Source organism: Sinocyclocheilus rhinocerous, unplaced genomic scaffold (assembly GCF_001515625.1).
Source record: "Sinocyclocheilus rhinocerous isolate Xijiao unplaced genomic scaffold, SAMN03320098_v1.1 scaffold2183, whole genome shotgun sequence".
In the NCBI taxonomy this organism is placed as follows: Eukaryota; Metazoa; Chordata; class Actinopteri; order Cypriniformes; family Cyprinidae; genus Sinocyclocheilus; species Sinocyclocheilus rhinocerous.
Window position 1 is genome coordinate 131,453 of NW_015634579.1, and position 21,224 is coordinate 152,676.

Here is a 21,224-nt window from a genome sequence, read left to right on the forward strand (position 1 = left end):
TGTGTGTTTTTTTTACTCTCAAAGCCGTGGAGCCCATTGACTGCCATTATATGACTGACAGACTGCAACGGTTTGAGTTAAAAATCTTCGTTTGTGTTCAACTGAAGAAACAAAGTCACCTACATCTTGGATGCCCTGGGGGTAAGCAGATAAACATCAAATTTTCATTTTTGGGTGAACTATCCCTTTAAGAAAAAGCAACATTTCTTAAAGTATTGTAATCTCTCAGCAAACTACTACATAAAAACGACGATTGTGTTCTTTCATGCATTCAATGTGTAACAAATGTGATGCTCCTTCAAAGGAGCGATGTGCTCATTTTATAACGTATATTGTGCAAGAAATGCGTGACAGTTTTTACACTGAACCTAGTTAGAAACCAATTAATTTTCGGAATTGTACAAAATAAGAAGGAAAACATAACTGCTTTATCAATGGCAAAACATCAAAGTGTTTATGACATGCAAGGTGTTGGTCAGTTTATTATTTTGTTCAGTTTATTAGCAGCTTGAATACCTGTTTGGAGGGGTCAAGGCACTCTACACGTCTGATTTCAGACCGATCTGTGTGTTTATCGAGCTTCAGCTGTGTTTCTGAATCTTCACTGCACTACAACCAATGGGAAAATGCCTTTCAATATTAATTACTCACAGATTCTGATATATTCTGTAATGTGACTCAAACCACAATCTGTGCAGATATAGTTCAGAGGGTTTATGTAGTCTAAAACAAGAGAGCTCCTCTAATTACTATTATTAATATAATCACAATGTTTTACCTGCTGGTGTTGGACTGAAGGAACAGGAGACAGACGACAGGAAAGAGTAGAGGATTCTGGGATAGCGTGAAATGAGAAGGCTTTAGAAGGAGAGGAGGAAACAGCAGCAGAGCTTTCATCTGCCTGTGTGAGGAGAGCAGGAAGATGTAGAAAAAGGAAACATTTAAAAAAGGAAATCACAATCCAAAGATTATACAGAAACTGAACACTAAGATGACAGAAGGGGAGGACAGAGATAAAATAATAATTAAAAAATAATAAATTACCACTACTAGTAGTAATACATTTATTATTATTATTATTATAGTAAAATACAGCATTATTTTAAATATTGTTATAATTAATAAATAAAATACTACTACTAACAATAAATTGTATTGAAAAATATAATTTAATGTAGATGACACTAAAACATTATGTATTAAATAACTTTTTTAATTTATAACAATATAATAAATTATAATAAATAAAATATGAAATATTTAGTTACAATAAATAAATAAAACACTACTACTACAAATATAATATTAAACATGAATCTGTTATTATTATAAATATAATACAAATACAATTATAATAACATTAGTGTTTTAATAATTAAGAAATTTTTTTAAAAATTCAAATTATTAAAAAAATATATTTTATTAAAAATGTAAATTAAATGTTAATGAATGTTTATTTAAAAATAATAAAAATGTAAATATTAAATTATTGAATTTTATTTTATTTTTTAAATATTATAACATTTGTATGAATCAGTTATTATTGTGAGTGGAGCTGATATTGAAATATTACCAGTTTATATTAAATATTGTTGTAAAGAAATTAAATTAGTACTACTACTAAACAATACAATTATAATAATATTAGTGTTTTAATAATATTTAATAATATTCTAATTGAATCACTTTTAAAAATCAGTTATGAATATTATACAATAATCATATTGGTCAAAAACTGTGAAGATCTCAGTCTCTCTCTATAGGAGAGAACGAAAAAGGGAAAGAAAGACAGAAAGAGAGAACAGAGGACTGCATTCAGGAAAGTGGCCAACCACAACGTGATTATTTTATGCATTCCTGATTAGTTCTGCTGAAATGGAAGCGTGCTGACCAAACAAACTGTTCTGCATTTCTTCTGCCTCAGTTGTTGCGTTCAATAATTATATAAGTCAGGATGAAAAAGAAAAGGTCACTGTAAATAAAGCATGGAGAAAGACAGAGACCACCGGATGCTGGCACATTTAAGTCCTTTCAAGGGGAAATCCCTCATGAGGTCAAGTAAGGACAAAAACCAAAACGCAACACAGCACTTGTTAAAACACACTAAACATGCTCATGCCTTTATCACCAGCAAGGTGGACTATTATAATGGTCTCCTCACCGGCCTTCACAAGAAGACTATTAGACAGCTGCAGCTCATCCAGAACGCTGCTGCCAGGATTCTGACAAGAACCAGAAAATCTGAGCATATCACACCAGTCCTCAGGTCTTTACACTGGCTTCCAGTTATATTTAGGATTGATTTTAAAGTACTTGTACTCGTTTACAAATCACTCAACGGCCTAGGACCTAAATAAATTGCAGATATGCTCACTGAATATAAACCTAACAGACCACTCAGATCATTAGGATCAAGTCAGTTAGAAATACCAAGGGTTCACACAAAACAAGGGGAATCCGCTTTTAGTTATTATGCAGTTGGAATCAGCTTCCAGAAGAGATCAGATGTGCTAAAACATTAGTATATATATATAATTATCGGCACAGGTGCACATATCAATGCTTCCCCTAAAATGCATGAGTTTAAAGTTAAAGAAAAAGTCAATAACTGTTTAAATTAAAAATAATTTAATAACACTGTTAAATATGATCTTTAGCAAATAGCAAAAAAAAAAAACATTTTCAGGGTTCACATTTTAATGTTGTGATGCCTAAATTCACTTGTAGCATTAATTTATTTTAGTTTTAAGGGTTTTATTTTTAACTTTTTAAAAATTCCTTTAATAAATAGTCGATAAAATAGTCTTAAATAGTCTTTAAAAAAAAGTCTAAATTCAAACTTTAAAGGGGTCATATGATGCTTTTTTAAAGATCATTATTTTGTGTATTTGGTGTAACAGAATATATTGACATGCTTTAATGTTCAAAAAACACATTATTTTTCAAATACTGTACATTATTGTAGGTCCTCTATGCCCCGCCTCTCTCAAACACGTCGTTTTCTACAAAGTCCCTCCTTTCACACACACACGCGCGCACGCACGCACTTTAGCTAATAACAAAACAGTAGCTGATTCAGGTTGTCATAGTAAAGTCAGAATTACCTCCTCTCCTAGGTGCACGAAACGGTCGTCCATTAAATGCATTGCTGTTCTGTTGTAAGTAATCTTAAAGATTCCTAAATGCATCTACTTTCGGAAGGCCAAATAAAGTGCTTTTGCTTTCGCCTAGAAACACACAGCGTCTCCCTGACATGGCTGCTTCAACACTAACTGCGGTTACTGAAACCACGCCTTCTTTCTTTGCATGAACATTTGGGCGGCATTATGCAAATATTCCCACATAGGGACCTAGATATGTGGGGGCGTGTTAGAACAAGCCGTTTTAGGGGGGCGTGGCAGAGTCTTAACATTGAAAAAGAATATCTCTTTGGTTTTGAGACTTTAGAATCAATACACTGCTGCATGGGATTGTGAGTGATGTGGAATGACAGCTCTTTCCCAGCTGGCGGAGCATACCTGCCATTTTGGTTTGGGTGGAGGGGGTGTGGGCTGGCTCTTAGGTTTGGCAAAGCGCAGGTTTTCTGTCATGTCCAGAGATACGGGTTTGTCAGCCTCAGATTCAGACTAGTTTCGGTAACATTGCACCCGGGGAGATAGAAAGAGATAGAAGATGCAGAAAGAAACAGGACGGAAAGGAAGAGAAAATCAGAGGGAAGCTAGAAAAGCCACAGAAAAAGGAAAGTAAATGTAAGAGCAGAACAACTGAATGAAACAGCATTAAATGCTTAAGACCACAGATTGACTTATGATCAACAACTCGACTGCACTGCACAGAATGTTCATTAGCTGTTCATAGTCAGTTATGAAGTATTAACACTCCATGAGCGACCTACATCCTTTAAGCCTATAATTGAGCAGCCAGACCATTTAATGACCACTGCTAATCTCAAAAAAGGAAAGCCGGCTGCCGAAAAACAGCAGGACGACTGTGAAAATCACAATTACACTGCATTAAGGGATTACAACTAGAGACAAAACAATTATTCTTCTGAATTAAACTTATTCTGTAAATAATATACCCATACCTTTTGGAAATTTAATATAGAAACAGTAAAAATGTTATTTGTTTTTGTTGGCTGTTTTTTTGTAGTTAGTTTTAGGCTAATCTTAAGTTTTCTAAAATTGACTAGCAAAGCATTCGTCATTTTAAGTGTTTTTAACTTTCTCTGTTTTTACATTTAGATCATATACAGTAGTACTAACTAACCTACAGTGAATCTTAAAAAAAACACTAATTTAATAACACTGTTAAATAGAATCTTTAGCAAAATCTTATTTATAATAATAAATATCCATCCATTCTTTTCATTATAATTGTGGTGTCTACATTCACTTGTAGCACCTATTTACGGCTAATCTTAAGTTTTCTAAAATTGACTAGCAAAACATTCGTCATTTTAAGTGTTTTTAACTTTCTCTGTTTTTACATTTAGATCATATACAGTGGGTACGGAAAGTATTCAGACCCCCTTAAATTTTTCACTCTTTGTTAAAAACACTAATTTAATAACACTGTTAAATAGAATCTTTAGCAAAATCTTATTTATAATAATAAATATCCATCCATTCTTTTCATTATAATTGTGGTGTCTACATTCACTTGTAGCACCTATTTACTTAGTTTAAGTGTTTTATTCTGAATTTACTAAGGAATAATCAAATTATTAATTATTTACATTTTTTTTCTTTTATAATTATTACATTTTATTGAATTTTAATTAAAATAAGAATTTTGAATTTATTAAGAAAATCAAATTACAGTGGCATGTGAAAGTTTGGGAACCCCTTGCAGAATCTAATAATTTCAGCAATTTTTTGTCTTGTGGACTATATGTAATCATCTTTTATGTAAAATATCTTACTCAGGACAGTACTAAATAAAAAATAACATGCATTTTGTATGATCTCTCTTATTTTGTTAAAATTATTCACATTTTCTGCAAGGGGTTCCCAAACTTTCGCATGCCACTGTATTTAAAAAAGTATTTAAAATATTTAAAATTTTAATTAAATTTAGGGCTGTCTGTTTAACACGTTAATTAATTAGTTATGAAGCAAATAACGCAATTAAAATATTTTAATGCAGTTAACGCACTGGCCCCGCCCCCAGACCTTTACATCATCTTACATTTCATATTGTTGACTGTTGACAAATACGATTCAGGGCAACAACTCCACAAATGCAGTTATGACCTAAAATTCTAGATATTGGTGCAAAAAATGCCCTTGTATGAGTTTTTGTATTAGTTTAAATGTGATTTTATATAACAGTTCAGTAAATAAGAAGTTGATATTGTGTTACATTTTAAACACAATATTATGTGTTTTTACTCAATTTTGCAGAGAACATATTACCTTTAAAGCCACAGCAGAATTGTTGTGCGTCTTCGAGCAACACATCGGTGTTTAGTTTCTGAAGCCGCGTTTTGAACAAATCAAGTGAACCAATGATTCAAAAGCCCATTCATAAACACAGCCCTTTACTTCATTCCTGAATGAATCAGTCGTTTGAACGAATCGAATGAATGAATGAATGAAAAGTCATGTTTTGAAATGCACCATCATGCATCCAAATCGAAATATTCTGCATCTGATGAAGCAGAGGATTTACTTTCGCTGCACAAAGACAGGTATTCATACGGGATTACAGGCACGGTTCAGGAGCCGGATTAGATCAGAGATCCCTGCTGCTCGTTCTACTGACTCCAGAGTATCAGTGCCACATGAGCAGTTTACAGTCTCTGTTTCTGAAATACTAAAACAGCCAACTACAGGACAAATGAAGAGTCCACAAAGAGGCTCAATATACTTCCTGTTATCATTTTAGCAGCTAAGGAGATCTTAAAGATCATAGATGAAGTAATGTCTCCTGATGGACACTGGCTGATTTAAAGAAGAAAAGAGAAGCGGAGCCGTACCTGTCTGCGCACACCACAGCTTGGCGCATTCTCCTCAAACCTGGCCAGCAGCTGAGTTGCCATGGAGCGCACCTTATTTTCCTTCTGCTCCTCTCTCTTACCTACAGGGGGCGCACTCTGATTGGACATTAGCTGGGGAAGAAACAGACCAATTAGCACATGCAAAGCAATAAACTGTGGGTGTTTAGAAAGAAGACATATAGGACAAGCTAACATACCTCCTCCAGATGACTGCTGGCCTTCTTCCTCTTTTTGTTGTCATTGTCTTCCAACTTTTTATCAACCTTGGGATATAGAAGTGGTAGTGTTTTACACTTTATTAGGTTTAGATGTAGGCTCAGTTTACATTAGTTAAGTGAACAGGACAAAAATGCTACCTTTGGGATTCTCTTTCGAGGAAGAGCTTGATTTAGTGAGTTGTAAAGAGAGTTTGTGGTCTTTGAATAGTCTTCATTATTTGCATCAGTCTCTTTGGGTACACCTGCAAACACAATACAAAATTCTGGTTTAGTAACATACTCTGGTGTATGTTAATGCAAATGAACAGGAAATGCTACACCTGTTTTAGCAGGACAATGCTAAAATGTACTGGTAATATTACCAGTTATAATAATGGAATGAATGAATGAATGAATGTTAGATTATTATATATACACATTCACACACACAAAATTCCTTATAACTGAACATGAATAATATAATATAATAATAATAATAATAATAATAAATATAATATTTACAATATAGATAGTTATAATGTAATATATTAATGTACAATAATTTAATATAATAACATTAATAGTATAATAGTGGTAGAAACAATTGTAATATAAAATATAATATATAAAATATAAAAAAAATAAAATAATATTCATAATTAACTGTTACATAAGAAACTGTTTTTAGTTCTAAAAATCTTAACAGTATTAAGATTGCATGCACTAATAAAAAACACTTTGTCAACAGCAAAATATTACATTCTACCTATTAAATTAATAAACACCCTGAACCATTATAAAATGATGCTGCAGCTTAAGTGCTTTTTAAAGGTAATGTAACAATATTATTTTCTAATTTCTTGTAAGTTGGAGAACGCTCAAAGCGAGAAAACACATGCACAGCAGATGCACAAATGCACACTATCAGCAATGACACACAGCCTCACAATCTGTAAGCTACATCTGCATGCCAACATTTTTAAAATGCCTTACTCTGAGTCATGCAGCACTATCCAGGCCATTATATGAAAACTCGCCCTCAACATGACAGTTGCCTAATGCAGCATTTAATCTATAGCTTATAAGTCTTATGACAAATGTTGAATTTTTGGATGTCCAGGGATGGACAAGCTGCTCAGATGATCAAAAACGGACTTTAAATGGTGGCACTTGAGATTTTCCCACACTTAATTTGGAATAAAGTATATTTAAGAAGAGTTTTTTTTTTTTTTTAATCTAGGCTTCATTTGAAGGTACATAAGTACATTTATAACATATTTCATACTTCAGAATTCAGAATTATACTAGACTTTCACACTTCATTTGGGTTTTTATTGAGGTTCTACAGTATGGAAAGCTCTACCTGCGACGGATTGAGGTGAGTTGTGGAACATCTCGTAAAATTTAGAGAGGTAGAGCACCATAATGAGCTTGTCTGGCCCACGTTCTGCATTCATTTCCTTTCCTGTGGTGACCGGCTGGATGCCAAACTCCCGCTCTGCCATGTCAAACGCCAACTGGTTGTTTTTAGCGCAGTCTGTCTCGTTCAGCGAGTCAAAATCACTGGACAGATCAAGAAGAAACCACAGAAGTGAGATGCATAAGCAGATCAAATGAGAGAAAACAGGGAAAAAAACCTTATCAGGTCTGAATGCCATTCCATTGCACTGAGAACCTGTGTTCGCGCAATCTGTATCCTTGGTGATGCATAATATTTGTCGAAAACCCTCTCACAGAACGGCGTGATGATTGGACAAGCTGATTTATGATGAATCGCATCTCGCTGACACATTTTCTTTCACATCCAGAAGGAGCGGCAAGATTTATGACAGAAAATGTGAAAATTATGATGTAATTGCTGATGTAAATCATGATGCAACCTCTGCATGTTTTTCTTCCTCTTTCTTTTGGTCAATTAAATGTTTCACTTCCCTGTTGGTCCCTTTTGATATATTCACCTTATTGAAGTGAACTGAACTACTTTCACTAAGCTGCAAGGGAAGCGAAGTTGAAATATCAAAGCTATTGTTCTTTAGTACAAGCAAACAACTTGTTTTGATGGCTTAGGGAAGGAGGTACCGCCACGTGTGTGAGATCAAAGAGCTGCCAAATAATGGAGCATTTGTAAAACCATATGAGGGTGTGATCATGGGACTGAATGATAGCCAGTTTGTGTGTTATGTCTCGCTCACATGAGGTCCGGCCGCTGGCGGTGAATGAGGGCGCACAGAGCCAAGCCGCTCCTCCAGGAGCTTGTAAGGTCGGTCACATCCACTCCCCTGTAGCCCTGGGTCTGCTTCTGACACCACAGCAGCAGCCGGCTGGGACGCACCTCTGACTCTGAAATCAATACACACCATCATTAGGAGCTTTACAGTGAATCGTTTTTAAATTATGAAACTTGGAATCCAATATACATGTATTCAGAGACAGATAAAATTTGGAATGACGACAAATTAGCCAGCTCTTTATAATACCTGCCAGTGACATACACTACTGTTCAAAAGTTTGGGTCAGTAAGATTTATTACTTTAATTCTGCAAAGACACATTAAGTTTATTAAAAAAATAAAATAAAAAAAAGTGACTGTAAACATTTATAATTTAGGACTGTACAATTAATCAAATTTCGAATCGCGATTACAATTACAGATGCCACAATTACCTAATCGTTCAAAGCGGCAATTAATCGTTAAGTCCACTTATGTTATTCTGCATGCTTAAGGCGTGATATTTTTTTTCTACAGGTTATCTCAGAGGTTTTTCCATTGTTTTAATTTTAGTTTTAGTTTAACCTCGTATTACCATGCATATTTTTACTTTTTTATTTTAAAGAAGAAACCAATCCAATGTATAGTTGACATTTGAGGCTTAATACTATAGAAAAGCAATAAAAGTTTTTCAGTTAGTGTTTTTTCAGCTTGTTTATTTTCATCTAAAAATATGGCATGCGTTTGCTTCAAACAATTGAACATCATTCAATGTAAATTGTGATAATTGTAATATGTACCTTACAATTTCAAGGGAATAATCGACAATTATGATTTTTGTTATAATCGTGCAGCCCTACCCGGTTTATATCACACAAGCAACGTGTAAACTTTGCACAAGAGTTATGCCGGTGAACATCTAAATCTCAGTCAATTCAATTCACTGCAGAAAGTGAAAGTAAAAACAGAATGACGGAGTAATGACGGAGCTTTCGGCATCTGATGCCGCATATTCTCTTTTAACAAAATAAAATATAAAAGAAAAAGAAAAAAACAGCATTTATTCAAAATGGAAATCTTGTGTTACAATATACACTACCATTCAAAAGTTTGGAGTCAGTAATTTTTTTTCTTTCTTTTTTTGAAAGTAATGAATATTTACTTTCAACTAAATACTTTTTTTTATTGCTGGGAATTCAGCTTTGATCACAGAAATAAATTATATTTTAAAGTATATTAAATATGAAACCAATATTAGAAATTGAAATAATGTCACAATATTACATTTTTTCTGTATTTTTGATCAAATTAATACAGCCTTGATGAGCACAAGAAACGTCTAAGATTCACTACAAGTCCACACACGCTTTTGTTGACCCTTTCCGTCATGTAACATAACCCTTTTGATTGAGTAGAGGGTGTGGGAATTATTGTTCAGGAGAGGCCACATCCAGGTGAGCCAGTATAAAACAAATATGGATCTTGTGGCATCACTACACCCTATTTTCCAATTATATAAAAATTAAACTGAATGAGATTTTAAGAGTTGGGTTGAGTGAAAATATGACACTAATCCTATATTGTAATTATGAAACAAGTTAAATTTTCAATATGAAGTTTTATAAAGAGCTTTTGTGTCAACAATAGCACGATCAAGGGGAATCATTACCTGATATTGCTCTCTTTTTCCATCAATTTTAAGTGGAAATGCAGAAATAAGACAAAATTGCAAAACCAAATGCAGGGATTACTTGAATTTGCATTGATTATTGTGGTTGCAGTCCCTGAAAGGACTGTTTCGACAAAAGAGAATCAGCCAGTCAAATTTGCTGCCATCTTGTAAGAATTCTGAAATAAAATTCTGAATCTACCTCGTCTGGAGATGTTTACAGATCTGCCTGTGGGTCCACTGCGCTCCAGAGAACTCAAGTCCTGCTCGCCGTTAATGTACAGATGCCTCACCTGAGACAGGAAGTTGAGCATTTAGAGGAGGAAGACAGATGCATATAGATCTATATTTGGTGATGATGTGCGTGAGTCTCACCTGATGTGGTCGTACGCAGGTGGAGTTGAGGTTGGGGTAACGTGTGGCTGGGTCTATGGTGTACTGCTCAAAGTTTTTTGAGATGTTTTCTGCAGTCGTCTGAGGCAGCAGCCTGTAGATACTTTCCCTATGATAAACAAACAAAGAGGACATTGGGTCAAGACAAACACATTAAATGATTAAAAAAACATGACAAAATGTGTTCATTGGTTGATGGAGTGTGTTTGCACCTCTCTGACAGAAGATCAAGGGGTCCTTTGCCCTGAGCCCAACCCTTTATCATCCATGCTGTGTCAAAGGCAGCCAGAAACCCTCGAGCACATCCTGTACCCATGGGCCAGAAAGGCTGGAGACCAATGAGACAGAGAGAAAAACATTGCATGTTTACAGGCTACTCTAAACAAAACACTGTACAGTCCAGTGGCATGTTGAAATAATCAGGAATATTTAAACTTAAAAGTAAACTCTATCTTTTCCTGTAATCCCAGAGATTTACATTTTTTTAAAACCACAAAATAAATGGAAATTTTGGAATGTTCAAACTTTTTTTAAAAAGTACAAGTTAACATTTAAAATGAATAATTACTAAGCTACTAAGACAAAAGGGGGATAAAGATATACTAACATTTATGTTAATGCTTTACTCTAATTATTATGATAACATACAATACATAATTCATTCAGATATATGATAATACAATTAGTTTTTTTATTTATTCTAATTAAATTAGAAAAACTGATCAAATTAAAAATGTAACTATATATGATGACACCTACCTCCAGCAGAATTACTAAGTTACTAAGACAAAAGGGGGATAAAGATATACTAACATTTATGTTAATGCTTTACTCTTAATTATTATGATAACATACAATACATAATTCATTCAGATATATGATAATACAATTAGTTTTTTTATTTATTCTAATTAAATTAGAAAAACTGATCAAATTAAAAATGTAACTATATATGATGACACCTACCTCCAGCAGACTATCTCCAACCAGTGCCACCAGCAGCTGATGGCCGCTCTTTTCCCTCACCAGCGCGGCGTTCTCTGAGGCGTACATGCAGGTGAAGTCAAACATGGCTACATCTGGCTGGCCGTAGTGGTTGATGGCGTAATCCAAAGAAGGAAGCTGGTAGTTTGTGCCAAAATCTGCAGCCTCACGGGCGTAAGAGAGCAAAGCCTCTTGGTTTACGTTATCGCTCGCCAACAGCCGTTCAGTCTCAATATAGTCCTGGGAAAGGAAAAAACATAAGGAAGGAAACATACTTTTAACTGAAATATGACCAAAATAAATAATAAAATATATATTTTTGATATTTCGTTTTTATATTTTTAAATTATTTTAGATTTTAATTTACATTTATGATTTTTATTATTATATTATTGCATTGTTTTGTTTTATTTTATTTTGTGTTATTTTGTTTATTTTTATCATTTTATTTTATTTTATATTTTTATTTAAAGTTTTATTTAATTTAATTTTTTATTATTGCATTTTGTTTTATTTTTTATTGTTTTATTTTATTTTAATTTTTTTATTTCATTTTTTATGCAATACATCTAAATATATTTTAGGACCACTGTGATAACTGAGATCAGTTTTAGGTGCACGTGCAGGATGTTAAGTAATCACAAACAATCCTATCAAGTCATGTCAAAACAATAGGGCAAATTTGAACGCAACAAGTAGCTTAAAGTTAAGTGGATTGCACAGCAGCAGCATCATCATCATCAGTATTATGTTGGAGTGATGAGCCAGGTTTTTACAGTCTCCACTGTGAGTACTGGGGCCGCTGTCCAAGAGCGTGTGCGTTTAAAACTCCAGACAAACTCCAAACACTCAAAGAGCTTCAATCACTCAGCTGCTGTGCTGTAATATCCTGTATCATACTCCATGTCTGGCAGAGACGCCAACACAAGGCTTCCTGATAGAGTTTCTTTTCACAATAAACGTGAAGGTTCTCTCTAATGCATTCAGAGAGCAAAATACTTTGTAATGTCTATCATAGGATGACTAATATTCACCATAGGACACACAAATGCTTGTTTTTACATAATGGTGTGGACCATTGTTTGATATTGTTTACAGATTAAGCTTGTAATAGTTATTAAAGACCAACTCTAATCCTAACCTTGCTGCTAAAAGAAGTTAAAAATTTAAAATAAATGAATAAAACTTAACTAAAAATTAAATAACGCTAAACAGCATAACAACAAATACTACCATGATGTGTACATGCTTTACAAATGAATATACAATCTATAAAATTATTTAATATTACTCAAATATTTACTCACATTGATGATCACACCCTTGTCCAGCAAGCTCTGTTTCTTTGCAGTCATGACAAAGTAGTGCGTGTTGTCCTTGTAATAGACAATGTTTTCCAAATCAATGCCTGTACAAAAGATAAATGAGGTCCATTAGCATGATTGTGCGACTGTTTTGTTGCTGGTGTCGTGTACGATGAATTAAGCTCCATTATTAACTTTGATGAGGGCATATTCAAAATGGCATCTGCCTCAGAAGATGATTACAATGCAGTTTTGCTCACTTTAAGGAGTGACACCATTACACACTGATGCTAATAATGTGTTAGGATTTGTATCATGTAATTTGTATTTTAGAAACATTAAGGATTATGTTTTTAAAGAACACAGATTTTGTTTCGGTCATGCAGGAGCTTCACCACACCTGTCTCCTCCTTGAGCTCCAAGAAGAACTTCTGATTGAAGATGAAGGCCACTCCACTGATCTCCTCTACTTTGGCCTCAGCTGTCGTGTTGCGATTGACAAAGTTTGCAGTAATGGCGATGGCTAGTTTCCCTCTGAACTCCTTTCTCTTAAAGCCTGGAGTAGAGAACAACATAATGCTTTGCATTCATGGTTTTCATTTAGTGTTGATTGCTAACTGAAACATCACTATTATTATTGCTCACGTTTGTTCCAAGTTTAAATTTAAATCTTTAAAATAAATAAATAATTGTATAAATTTTTTTACGGATATGTATAAGATAAGACGCAAGGTGCTTTAAAACAGTCAACAGGTTTTATTTATTTATTTATTTTTTTTAAATCAATAGATATGGTAATTGCCAAGGCAGCGTATATTTGCAAAAATAAAAGTGCAAGACCTTTCAGGTCACGCTGACCTGTGCAAAACAAAAGCGTTTTCATAACAACAAATTACACAATACAGTCTTTCCACCTTTCTGTGTGAAAAAAGCAACATAATATCTTTTCTTTTCATGGTAGCACTTATACACCAAGTGTTTGTTTACTACCACTATCCCACATAAAAACAATTCATGTGTCAAGTCTGGGTGTAACTTAGCACAGCATGGTTCAAAGGTTTCTTGTTCGAACTTGGAGAGCCGATTCAAGTCTGATCTAGGATCTGCCTTTCTGCTCAATGTCTGTGAACTCCACTAACTGTGTCAGCAGGAAGCAATGAAAGGAGTCCCGCTCCACCCCTGCTGTAGTGAGTTAACCAACTTCCTGTCAAACACAAAGAACTGACCCGTGTTCTCAAGGAATGGGAGACTGAATGTAGGACAGAGAGTTTTTGGAAATTGGAGTCACTGGGGCAATTTTCTTGACTGAGTGAGCATGTTAAAGCCTTTTAGCAGGTTTATTATGCTTGAGAGAGCCAAATCTCATAAGATGTAAAGATTACAGTCTGAAAGTGCTAAATATGTGCCATTCACGAAGACATTTGCACAGTGTATTTTTTCTGATATAGTGTTCCAAGATGTTAGTTTGGTCCACCATATGATGTCTGGCAAACAAAACCCAAAAATATACCATAACATCCCACCTAACATTACCAAGTTTTTAAATACACTTTTATATTGCAATAATTTCACATGCAATCTTCAAATTAATGTAGAAACAACAATGACAGTATTATTTTTAAATATTTGTTTAGTGGCATCTTTATGACTGAAGGCGAGCATCACTGATACCAATACTACGGATGTCTCTATTAAATATTTTTTCCTAATTGAATTAGATTTTTTTTTCTTAATGTTTAACCACTGATATAACCATTTAACATTACAGTATAATTGAGAGCTATCAATTTTAACATTTAATAGACTTTAAAAAACAACAACTTCTAATTTATGTGAACTTAAAACAATCTTCACACAAACCTATTATAATAAATGTCATATTTAGCTACCTGTGCCCTTCAGCAAGTAGGAAATATACAGAAATTGAAGTTATCAAACACTAAATTCTAAATTAAATATAGATATATCCTTAAAGCTACAAAAGCTATTGATCTCCTCTTTTTTTTGTTATTTGGCTGCTATTACTTTAAGAGCTGCTGCTGCTGAACGTGGTGCAGATCTGAAAATCAGTCTGTGTTTTACTCACCCTCGAGGCATCCTAGGTGTATACGACTTTCTTCTTTCAGACGAATACAATTGGAGTTATATTAAAAATTGTCCTGGCTATTCCAAACGTTATCATTGCAGTGGGCGGGTGTTTCATATGGAAGCATTCCGGCGGATGACAGAGGATATATGCGTCACGCGCGCATCTGAGAAATGCTAGTCTCGCAAGTTTGTTTACAATTACAAATACTCGGTTTGTACTTCTAATTCGTGACCGGCGTTTTGTTTTGTTCTCTCTCCGCGTTTGTCACTAATCACGCAATGCCAACGTCCTATGTCATCCGCTGGAACGCCTTCCGCATATCAGTTAGATAAAGTGAGAGAAAAGTGTTTATTACGTTTGAAATATGGATATTTTTCTTACAAAAACACATGGATTTGCTACAGGAGGTCTTTATTCACCCCGGGGAGCGGGGAGCCGTGTGAGGCACGTTTTATTATGCTTTATTTGACGTCTTGTGGACTGTTCAACAGAAACACCCACCGCAATGATAACGCTTGGAATAGCCAATTTTTTATACAACTCCGATTGGATTCGTCTGAAAGAAGAAAGTCATATACAACTAGGATGCCTCGAGGGCGAGTAAAACACGGGCTAATTTTCATTTTTGGGTGAACTAACCCTTTAAATATTTTTAACGCTGTTAAACCAGAAAGATTAAGAGCATGCGTTAACACTAGGGGTGTAATGATTCATTCGTTTTCTCGATGCATCGATTACAAACCCTGACGATGCAATGCATCGATCTTGAAACATGGATTTTTGAATTGTGAATCGTCGATTTCGGACAGTAATAGATTTAAAACGCTAAGAATCGCATGAATCGCAATTTCAATAGCGATTCAATCCTTTCAAAATATATACACATTAAATTACTACAACCACGAATTAATGGAGACCTTGAACAGTGTTCGTGCCCTCGCATCTTCCTTCACGCGCTCCACTATTTACCGCCTGTGACTGTCACAAGATTGCGCTCGCGCTCCGTTCATCTCACTGACACATTTTTTGAGCAGCTGATGTTGGACAGAGCAAAAATCTAAGTGTCTAAAGCATACACACAGTTCCATTGAATGATAAATGGGTTTTAATAATGTCGTTGAACCGAATGTATGAAGGAAACTGTTAAAATAACCACTATGGACAAAGGCATCTGTCGCTGCAGCTAAGCTCAATAAAAAGCAGAATGAACTGAATCGTTAAGACAATAAACACAATAAATAAATAAAATTTATGAATTTTATGCAGTGCTAATTGACATATCATTTATGACAGTACAGAAACTATAAAGTATATTTTCTACCTTATTCTGTGCAGAGAATTTAAATAATTGTTTGTAGTATATAAAATAATCATAAAATTGCCATTAGGAAAAAATTTTTTATAGATTACAAATGATTGATTATTGTCCAGCAGTGTATTTGATTTCTTATAGCAAATTCAAAGTAAGAGATAAGAAAACCGGCTATGCTTCGGACGCAAGCTTCAGACGAAGAAGTGGATGACGTGTTCTCCCGGCGCCTATTTATACTATAGTCGCACCGGTAGTGACATCATGGCTGTGCCGGCCAACGTGTTGTTGGTGTTTTTGAATCTATGCTTCAGACACAGGTCACGACGAGGCGTTCCCCATAGCAACCCCTAGAGGATGCAGTGTCTCGTTCCCTTCTCAGGGAACCATGGTTACAAAAGTAACCTGAGACATTTCTTATAGCAAATTCAAAGTAAGAAAAGAATTCCTTGTAAAAAAAAATAGGTAACACTTTACTTGAAGGGGTGTGCATAAGACTGACATGACACCTTCATAATCATGACATATCTTGGCTTACATCAATTTCTACATATGCCATGTCATGCCATAGCATCATTTAACTAGCATCTAACAATGGACAAAAGTGTTTTTTTCCCTCTAACCTATGGTTCTCTAACCATAAAGGCTGCTGTGTAATTTGCCCCCTTGACTAAGCATTTAAAGAATTTAGGGGAAGCATTTAAATAATCCTTTGAATGCACTTAAAGAATGCAAAATTGAATCGTTAATCGAATCGAATCGAATTTAATTGTGAATCGAATTGAATCGTTCTGAATTTGCAAAAATCGTTCTTGAATCGAATCGAAAACCTATGAATCGTGAATCGAATCGATTCGCTGTCTACCCAAAGATTCACAGCCCTAGTTAACGCGCCAATTTTGACAGCACTAATATATATATATATATAGGATATATAATGATATATAGCAAATACCCTGGGAATAAAACCCTTGAAATTGGCCATCATTTGCAAATATATGCTGCCTTACAAATACCTTTGCGTTGACCGTAACCATCAGGTTCTGCCAGTTGAGTTCCAGGAATATTTCAGGCAAGATTAATATTGATTCCTTAGAAGGATATGTTTGTTTAGAAGATATGATCATTTCATTGCAAACAGAGTTCCTTCATTTACGAGAGGATAAGTCAAGATGCACACATAACACATAATTAACCTCAAATGATTTATGGAAACAGAAAAACGCCTCCATTTCAAACCTAAGCCATTTAGAAACTATGTAGGGTGAAATGGAACATTTTATTTTTAGTTTTATATAAACTACGTAAATATTTGCTTACCATCTAGAGTGCTTCTCCTTCCATCTGCTCCAATGATCACATCAAACTCATAGTCTGAGATGGGGTGATCGGCCGGCCGGACCTCCACCCTCCATCCAGGCCCTGGAATGCAGACACCTGGTCAAAGAGGCTCAAAGGAAAACAAAATAACTTGGCCTTTCTTTTGTTTACTGCAGCTTTAAAAGTACAGCCAACTCAGTGTGTGAAGCCACCAGGGAAAAAAGCTTACTTGTATCTGGAAACACAACCTTCATGTTCCATCCATGTGTGACGTCTGTATAATTTGACGTAAGGCCAACGATGCTCTTTTGATCAGCAATGCATAGCAGGAGAGGCGCTATAGACCCTAATGACCCCTGACTTTATATATAGTACAGAACCGAGGGTTTATCATTTGCACAATGCAGACTGGTGAGTGCCATTGACGTGGAGGAACGACACAAACCTTCTCGGTATCAGTCGTGTATGTGCGTCAAGGGTACATAGTGGGAAGGTGTCAGTTTTCATGATCTGGTTTAGCCCTGCTTTTGCTTCCATAAATTCATTAGGATCTTGAAGTAGGAAGTTACAACAATCCCTGGGTAAACTGACATTCAACCAATGTTAGGCCCATTGTAGGTGTTAAAATGACATTTTTAAAGAAAAAATTATGAGCATTCCCTAACCAGCTTTGTTAAATAGGCTGCAAGAAATATAGCCCAAAGCGTAAACAGAGTAGATAAATTTGAAAACCGGTTTACAGCTTCTTTCTGTCTGTGATCTCATTCCTAACACACTGTCCTGGGTGTGCGTGGGGATATGTGTGTAGGGCAACTGGCAAAAGGGTGTGTAAATCTGCCAAGAAATTACATAAGATGAAAGGTAATGATTACCCAACCCTTTCCAGACCACATGAGGTGTAAAGAAATCAGGTGACGGGCTGTCTTGGACATATTTATAGTTGTGTGGGATTATATGATGATGATGATGCCTGGGTGATCCACGCGTCTCAGGTCTGTCAGGGTGTGTTGTGGACAGTAAATGTGAGCTAAGAGACACGGTGTTCAATGTAGTCCTCAAAGCTAGATGTCATGATGATTTGCCAATTACCATCAGTGCCTTGGTCCTCAGGTGGCTCGAGAAGCTTGGCAAACTCCATGTTGACGTGCACCTCAACCCCAACAATGAGAGCAATCTTTAACAGCATGAGTTGCAGCTGACGAATACCTGAAAATAGAAGAAAGTCCCCATCAGTTCCACTAAGGAGGAAACACATTTATACGGTTCATTTTGTCATGTACTATTACTGAGGATGTGCCGGTGCTGGTGCAAGGCCGTTACAATAATGTTGATATTAGACATGTGCCAGTATTCGGTAATGTGATACATCACAGTAATGAATATGCACGATATTGTTATCGTGGGCACTTCAAAATACCGTGAATAATTATTTATTACAAATTATTCAGATTTTTTGAATGCATTAAGAATATTTTCCCCACCAACTGGTCACAATGTACAACACCGCTGTATGCTGCATGAAAGACGCATGCGCACTCATGTAAACAAGCACGCATGAAAAGCGCATGGTGGAACGCGTGAAGGAGACATGCTGAATGAAAGCGGACATTCACTCTCCGACAGCAGATGGCGCAAGGGATGCACCGATACCACTTTTTCCAGTACTCGCCCGATACTGATACTTTTATTTTTGGTACTTGCCGATACAGAGTACCGATACCGATATTTTTATTGCATTTTTTACTTTTTTAAATATTGGGTACAGAAACCAAAAGAGTATGTATAATGTTAGTTGGTTAACTTCATTTTTCAAATGAATAAATTTTTACTTCATTACAGTCAAAAAAAAAATATTCAGACAGCTTCAACATTTCTCAAATTATCACAGTTTATTCGCTATAGTTTAGAACATGGTAATAAAATATGACAAACTCAGAGTTTAACTGTGTCAGAACAAATTCAGCTTGATAATGTTAGATAACTTTGATAGAAAGGTATGTAATGGATTACAATCAACCAAAAATTATTCAGACAGTATTACAGTTTTTACACAACTATCAATACTTAGTCGGGCAACCTTTAGCCTTAATGACAGCCTGTAGTCTCCTGGGCATGCTGTCATCCAGCTTCATGCAAACCTGACCTTCAATTTTTTTCCCCAGACTCAGTCTGAATAATTTTTGGTCCCAAATTTGTATCAGTTTTACTGGTAGTTCACTGTATGAAGAATTTTTGTGTATAATTTGTCACAGTTTACTTTATTTTGCTATCCTCACTTACATATGCTATTGCTTCTTAAATCCCAAGAATCGATTAGTCTAGTCTGTTTTCAGTTAATGGACGGAACATAGAAGGGCACTTCCCATCCAATAAATCGCAATAAGTATTGTGCTTTGGTACTTTTAATATGAAACAAAGTCTCACATTTCAAATTCTGTCCATTGTATTGCAGTATTTAAAACTTAAATGCCGTTGTGTTTAATTTGTTTGAATAAATCCATCATGTTTTTATGACAGCCACCATTTAAATGTTTATATTTCAAAAAAACGATCTGAAGTAGAAATATTATTATGTAATTGTAACTTTATTATTGTAAAAACGTCATTAATTTTAACCTTCAATATTATAGTAATGTAGTACTAACTGAATTTCATGTATATTTTACAGCATGAGTTGAGAGATTTTTTTTCCTTGAGAAAATTTGGCATGTACTGTACCTGATATATATCCAAAATAATCGATATTGAATCGAATCGAATTTGTAATCGAATCGACAGCTTGTGAATGAGAATCGAATCGTGAAATTTGTGTCAAAACCCAGCCCTATTAATTATACATGAAAGCAGGTAAGCCCAGAAGAACAGAAGCGTTTTCCTCCCATAAAGAAAACGCTTAGTGAAGATGGTGATAAAAAAAGACCAAATGTTATAGAAATTATTAAAAATATATTCTGTGTACATGCAAGCAGATGAGCCCATATGAGCTGAATTGCATGATAAGCGTTTTCTTCCCCATAGAAAACAGTGCTTAACGTGACTTAATATAAGACGATTATTTATATATTTTATAAAAAATATACTACAGGCAATTAACACAGTAATCAATTAAGCCAGTGGTTCTCAAACTTTTGACAGTGGCGTACCCCCTAGGCCTAGGGCATTTAGCCTAACATTCTTCTGAGTACCCCCACTTAGTCCGCAGTCACACCTTTTCCATTAAGGGACAATATTTTTGCCCCCTTAAATTGATTTACAGGTGCATTTTTACTGTTATAGAGGCAAAGTTTTTCTAGCCTTATTAATTGTATGTCATGTTTTATGTCATATTCTTGACATTCCATTAAGTGTATTATTAATATAATAAATAAAGCAATAAATGGCAAAACGAAGTGATACGTGTAGATTTAAAACTAAAATCGCCAGTAGGTGGTGGCAAGTCACTGTCTAATGAGCAAGTCGTCGCGTCATTCATTCATTCATTCAGTAACGAAGCAAATGGTTGTCGTTATGAAAGGGTTAATAATCAGTACGGACTCTCCAAATCATTCAAAGCTGCAGATTCATTCACTAACGAAACACCACTGTTGGAACTATTTTGTTGTAAAATATAACAAACAATATTGTGTTTAAAATGTAGGCTACATTTAAAATGTAAAATGTACACTTAATATTGCCTTTTTTGTTGAACTGTTATATAAAATCAATGTCACATTTGCAGTCTTTTGGATATTCAGGGAAAATTGCATTCT

The 21,224-nt window shown here is 34.9% G+C and overlaps 1 protein-coding gene across 1 annotated transcript in view; it reads right to left on the minus strand.

Annotated features, from left to right (window-relative positions):
• LOC107745933 (protein-methionine sulfoxide oxidase mical2b-like) overlaps window positions 1-21,224 on the minus strand; it is a 63,809-nt gene that overhangs the window by 21,759 nt on the left and 20,826 nt on the right. The window contains exons 4-19 of the mRNA XM_016559970.1: window positions 18,565-18,681; window positions 17,476-17,577; window positions 13,158-13,313; window positions 12,761-12,861; window positions 11,436-11,693; window positions 10,682-10,797; window positions 10,452-10,578; window positions 10,279-10,369; window positions 8,391-8,538; window positions 7,562-7,761; window positions 6,358-6,461; window positions 6,199-6,264; window positions 5,981-6,112; window positions 3,519-3,626; window positions 779-901; window positions 517-609 (exon numbers count right to left, since the gene is read on the minus strand). Coding sequence (XP_016415456.1) covers window positions 517-609; window positions 779-901; window positions 3,519-3,626; window positions 5,981-6,112; window positions 6,199-6,264; window positions 6,358-6,461; window positions 7,562-7,761; window positions 8,391-8,538; window positions 10,279-10,369; window positions 10,452-10,578; window positions 10,682-10,797; window positions 11,436-11,693; window positions 12,761-12,861; window positions 13,158-13,313; window positions 17,476-17,577; window positions 18,565-18,681 — 2,042 coding nt within the window. The remainder of the gene's footprint in view (window positions 1-516; window positions 610-778; window positions 902-3,518; window positions 3,627-5,980; window positions 6,113-6,198; window positions 6,265-6,357; window positions 6,462-7,561; window positions 7,762-8,390; window positions 8,539-10,278; window positions 10,370-10,451; window positions 10,579-10,681; window positions 10,798-11,435; window positions 11,694-12,760; window positions 12,862-13,157; window positions 13,314-17,475; window positions 17,578-18,564; window positions 18,682-21,224) is intronic.